We start from the raw sequence: 6,000 nt of genomic DNA on the forward strand, positions 1-6,000 counted from the left end.
AACAAAGATGTTGTGCCCGCCGATAACTAAAAAATAAATAAATAAATATAAAAAAAAAATAAAGGTCTTACACATCTATTATTATGTTCAACCCTAGGGCAGGGTTGAGGCTATTGTGAATGGTAGTGTTTTTTAAAATTACTTTTTAGCTATTTGTTGTGCTAGAAACATTTTTATATATTGAAAATACTTATTGATTAGAATGAGTTTTTATGAAATTAAAGTATATATCACTTTTAAGAATCATTCAGTGTTCATATCATGGTGGGAATAATGTGTAAACTGAGGAACATAAAGTTGGATTATCCCCAGAGTTGCAAGGAAAAGCTTATTCCTAAGCAGGTGGGTCCTGTGAGCCTTGCTGGGGCCTGCTGCCTCTCAGCTGGTGTGTCTGGAAGCTTGGATGCTGAGCCTGCCCAGCCAGCCCACCAGGGGCACTGAGGCAGCCCTGGAGCAGCTTGGCCATGGTCCTACCCTGTGGCTGCTCTGAACCCTCCAAGAGGGAAGACAGTCAGTGCTGCAGACTCCTGAGGGGATGGGCCAGAGTGGCTTCCTTCAGCCTCCTGAGGGGATGGGCCAGGGTGGCTTCCTTCAACTCTCACGTGCTCTGTTTTCTCAGGTCTACAAAGGAGAATTCCAGCTACCTGACTTTCTGAAGGAAAAACCCCAGGTACTGTACACTGTATCTGCTTCCTCCTGCTGTATAAGAGATGGGATCTTGCATCAAACTAATCTTTCTAAAGACATCCTGAAATTTAAAAAGTCAAAATTAGGAAAACAAAAGAGAAAAATAGGAAAGAGATCATGATATGTGCTGGTGGTAGGAGGATTGGCATCAGTGCCTGGCAGTTTTAACAATCTTGATTTCAAGGAGCTCAGTAGCTTCCAAAACTAGGGAAATTCCTATTGATAGCTGAAACCAAGGCCACATAGTGTTTCCCACCTAGTAGGAGGGTGCTGTGGTGAGTCTGCCCTGCTTCAGATAAGCAGAGTGCAGGCCACCCTCTCTGTTCTCACTACACTCCCCCCATGGCCCTCCGGTTTCCTCGCTTAGCACCTACAGGACCCAGCCGTTAGCCCTCAGGAAGAGTGGCCAGAGTATGAAGCTTGTTAACTTTTCCTTTCAAACCAGAGTTGTTCCTGATAACTTCACACCCACTTGCTTTCCACCATGGCTTCCTGATACACGGGGAACAGGGAGCATGATGGCTGACGGGCCAGGAGTAGCTCCTCTGGGCTCCCCAGTCACCACAGGCAGGGGTTGGAAGGAACAAGGGCCACTGCTGGAGGGCAGCGGCCACCTGCCATCTCCCGATGCTGCTGTCAGTGCTCAGCTTCTTGGTCGGGGTGAGACTCAGCCCTGAACTCAGTTCCAGGCTCTTCTAGATGCCACCACACGCAGACTTGTGAGGTGTGCATGAAGTAAGCCTGGAGCAGACGGCTGCCCACTGAGAAAGGCCCGACTCACACCAGAGAGGTCACAGGACAGCCACCAATCCCTGATACCTGTTGCTTGAGAATTTCAGAGTTCTTTCAAGGCATATTTTAAAAAAAAATATTTTTAGTTGTGCACGGACACAACAACTGTATTTTGTTTATTTATGTGGTGCTAAGGGTCAAATCCAGTGCCTCACACGTGCTAGGCAAGTGCTGTGACACTGACCCATAATCCCAGATCCTAATCTCGTATATTTAATGAAATTCATCAATCCAGTCATTTCATTTACTCAGCAGATGTTTACTGGGTATCTATACTACATGAGAAATTGGAATTCATCCTTAGGCATTTGAGGAAAAAGAAAGATCTTCCCAAGAGACTCCTGATTTATCTGAAAAAACTTTGATCAACTTACAGATAGAGGTGTGCAAGGCTGTGGGCCTGACCGTCCCAGAAATCTGGGTGGGTCATAAGTGGACTCTCACACAGAAGCTGCAGTCATCCAAGCCAGAGAACGGTCCAAGAGGCAGTCTTGAAGGGACGTCAGGTCCAAGGCTGGTTTGGTTGAATGTGGAGGACGCAGAAAAGGGAATTGAGACTGAAACTAAGGGGACAGCCCTGGCCCATGGCACATGAAAGTCATTTGCAGTAGATTGTAGACCTAACTGGGAAAGACAGAATAATGAGGTTGTTAGAAGACCACGCAGGAGAATATCTTCATGACCTTCAGAGGAAAAGGCTTCTTAAACAAGTCCTAAAAGCACTGATCATGGGTCTGGGGCTGTGGCTCAGCGGTGGAGCACTCACCTTGCCCGTGCAAGGCCCTGGGTGCCATCCTCAGCACCACATAAAAGTAAATAAATAAAAGTATTGTGTCCACCTACAACTGAAAAGTGTTTTTTTTTTTTTTTTGTTGTTGTTGTTGTTTTTTTTTTTAAAGCACTGATTATTTAAAGATGGACAATTTGAACTGTTAATTTGAACTGTTCTGAGAATATGTACTTATTAAAAATCATGAAGAATAATAAGTCTTAAGCAGGAAAAATGTTTGAAACAAAGGACTCACTTGTAGAATATAGATAATTACTACAAATCAATATAAAAAGGTTTTTAAAAATTGGGCAAAAGACTTGCAGCCATGTCAGAGCCCTGTGGTTAATGTGGTTCAGCTCACACATAAACTTCACTTGGGAGACATCAAGGGTTCAATCTCCCTCTCTGGAACCCGGGAAGCCAGTCAGAGGCTTCGTTGTACAGCAGCTGTAGACTGTGTTTATTGGGAAGTCTGGGCTCAGAGCTTGCAGACCCTGCCCGATGTCTCAGTGGAACAGACACACTGGGCCAGCCAACTTCAAGGACTTTAAAGCATCTTTTCTTCCCTCAACAGACGGAGCCTATGGAGTAGCAGGGCCTGGAACCTCCTTCACACCTCGAGGTGAGGATTGGGCTTCACTCCTGGGTTCTGGGGTGTCCCCCTGGACTGTCGCAGAAGGCCACATCACCAGGTGGAGAGCACAGCTTTGGAGTCAGGTGCCTGGGTTGGAATCCTTCCTCGGTCACTTGTGTGGCATTGAGCAAATTACTTAACCTCACTATGTCCTAGTTTCTTCATCTGTAAAACAAAGGGCTGAAGATACAGCTCAGTGGTAAGAGTGCTTGCCCAGCATGCATGAGGCCCTGGGTTCAATCCCAGCACCACCAAAAAAACAAAAAAACAAAGAGTGCCACCTGTAAGATAAAGAGGTCACTGGTAGCACTTAACACCCTCACATCTTCAGGGACACACAAATAGAGTTAGGTGTTACCTTGGTGATGAAGGGGTCTGACATCATGACTATGGAGAAAACCTGTAGACAGACAAGCCCACTCACCTTTTGCTGATGAGGAAACTGATCTCAGAGGGAGCAAGATATTAGGTCATCTCATGGAGCAAGAGGGAGCCCAGAGCTAAAGAGCATCTTCTCTTGACTTGTCACCAGGCTCTCCCCACTGCCCCTGCTGCTTGCTCTTTCTGCTGGACTTGGACGAGTATGTGTGTATGAGATTTTTTTTCTTTCTTCTGTTTGGTTTTTCAAGATTGCCCTTACACATTTATTTATTTATTTATTTGAGACAGGATCTTACTGCTAAGTTGCTGAGGCTGGCAATCCTCCTCCCCAGCCTCCCCTGTAGCTGGGATTGCAGGCGCGGGCCACTGTGCCTGGCCCTTGCTCTACTTAGTGTATCATGCTGTCTGAGATGGCTTGTAAGGGCTGAGTGTTGAGTGGCCAGCACGCCTTCCCAGTCCCCTGGGGACTGGGTGCATGTGCATCCTCAGGTCGATTGTGGTGAAGCTGGTTCTGAACCCAGGTCTCCTGGCAGAACTGCTCCCAAGTGCTCACACCCCAGGTCATTTGGAGCCCAGACAGCGTCTCTAAACACATGGTCATGATTTTTTTTCTTTAGTTTGCTTGCTGAATTTCTGTTTGGTTAGTTGGGTTTTGGTGCTGCATATTGAACCCAGGGCACTTAACCACTGAGCCACATCCCCAGCCCTTTTTCTATATTTGATAAGAGCAAGGTCTTACTGAGTTGCTAAGTGCCTTAGCTAAGTTGCTGAGGCTGGCTTTGAATTTACAATCCTCCTCCCTCAGCCTCCTGAGTTGCTGGGATTACAGACATGCACCACTGCACCTGGCCTGATTTTTGCTTTTATTTTTACTTTATGTAATAACCATGTACTGAGTGCATTCTTCAAACCAGGCATAAGCCCACAAGTGCACTCTGTTTTTAGTTATCTATTAATTATGTTCACATAATATATAGTTATATATATATATTCTTTCAGTTCTCAAAGCATTCTGGCAGGTAAATGTTATTATTCCTGTTTTCTTATTTTTTAATTTTAATTTGTTATATATGACAGCAGAATGCATTACAATTCATAGTACACACATAGAGCACAATTGTTCATGTCTCTGGTGGTACACAAAGTAGAGTCACACCATCCGTGTCTTCATACTTGTACTTTGGGTAATGATGTTCTTCTCATTCCACTGTCTTTCCTACCCCGTGTTATTCCTGTTGTTGTAGATGAGAAAACTGAAGTTAAGTAAGAGAGATTGAGTGGGAGATCTTTGTGGTTCGTTATATTTATGGAGCGCTGCTGTGTCACTGAGTTAATAGGTTTTAGAATCACAGTTGCCTTTTTTCCAAGGTGCAGATGCTGCGTGTCCCTACCGTGTCCTCTGCACACCCTTTGCATGCCCCCTTGCATACAGACTTGCATGTCCAACCACTGTCCTGCATCCTGGATGATTTTGTTCACCCAGGTGGCCTCAGCATCCGCAGGTGGTACCCCAGCCCTGCTGATGCACAGGGGCCTCCTTGACCCACTGGCTGGTCCATGAGAGAAGGCGTTGCCTGTTGACCCTGCCCTGGGGCGCCCAGGGCAGTGTTCCACCCTGGCCTGCTGACTGAGCCTGTGGGTGCCCAGCCCTCAGGGAAGCTGGGGGCTGCCGCGCATCCTGGGACATGCCCGTCCCTGGTTTCTTGGGTCCCTCTACATCTCGGTGTGGCACGTGCTCTCTGGCACTTTCTCTGCAGGGTCTCAGTGTGCACCTGTTCAGATGGCCAAGGTATCAAGGTGACTGCTGCACCCTGGATGCGGTGCCCTCAGTGGCTTCACTGAGCCGTGCCCAGGGTAGGGCTGCCTCTGCACTTTGCACAGAAGTCACTTGCAGGTGCGCGGGGCAGTCCTGCAGTGCCTGCCCCGAGCAGGGATGGAGGCAGGAGGCAGGGAGCCCGGGAGTCCTAATGCTCTGTCTGTCTGCCCCAGGGAGCTGCGGAGCCCAGCGGAGCCCAGGCGGCCGGCCGTCTCCTGTGCACTCCAGCCCCTCCTGCCAAGGGCAGGTGTCCGCTCCTGTGGATAAGGAGCCAGGGGACAGTGCCCTCAGTTAGCCCTACTCTTGTCCTCATCTTTTCTTAACAGATTCCAAACTTCGTTTTCAAGGGGAGGGTTTAAAAATGGTATTCTGTAAGCAAAATGGGCAGTTTCATTTTGGGATAGGTTGTCTGTACTTGGTCCAATGTTTCGTAGAACACTTGTGCCTGTTTAAATGTATTGATGTGGATAATATTAAATATCTTAATTATTTAAGTAATTCATTGTATTGTTTCTGAGAAGTTGGGAAATTACCGTATACATTTACAACTTAATGACTTTTGTATTTTATTTTTCAAAATAAAAGCTTTTAATGTGGAGCATTTCTGCAGTTGCGTATTTTCATTGGTGATTTCAGAGAAGCACAGACCTGTTCTTTTAAGCTGGGCCCTGCAGACCTTCCCCTCAGGCGTCCTTGCAAGGACGTCCTGCATGATTCATAGAGACCTGCTGCGGCCCGTGGTCCAAATCCTGTTCTGCTCCTCACTGGCCGCTGTGTTCAGAGTGGAGGAGTCAGTGTTCCCAGACTGTTCTGGAGACCATTGTCATGGAACAGAGAGACTATGTCAGAGCACCCACGTGGCCAGGTGTCTTCTCATCCTGCCCGACCCCTGTCCACCTCCTATCGGTCCACGTCAGG

General features: G+C 47.2%; 1 protein-coding gene across 5 annotated transcripts in view; it reads left to right on the top strand.

The window, feature by feature from the left end:
• The window catches only part of Tpst1 (tyrosylprotein sulfotransferase 1), a 94,959-nt gene extending 89,276 nt beyond the window's left edge, over positions 1 to 5,683 (top strand). For all 5 annotated transcript variants that reach the window (XM_071605396.1, XM_071605394.1, XM_071605397.1 and 2 more), the window contains 3 exons: positions 620 to 670; positions 2,826 to 2,873; positions 5,256 to 5,683. In XM_071605396.1, coding sequence (XP_071461497.1) covers positions 620 to 670; positions 2,826 to 2,843 — 69 coding nt within the window. In that variant the 3' untranslated portion in view covers positions 2,844 to 2,873; positions 5,256 to 5,683. The remainder of the gene's footprint in view (positions 1 to 619; positions 671 to 2,825; positions 2,874 to 5,255) is intronic.
• The last annotated feature ends 317 nt before the right edge of the window (positions 5,684 to 6,000 follow it).

This window comes from Marmota flaviventris, chromosome 19 (genome assembly GCF_047511675.1).
Source record: "Marmota flaviventris isolate mMarFla1 chromosome 19, mMarFla1.hap1, whole genome shotgun sequence".
NCBI lineage: Eukaryota > Metazoa > Chordata > Mammalia > Rodentia > Sciuridae > Marmota > Marmota flaviventris.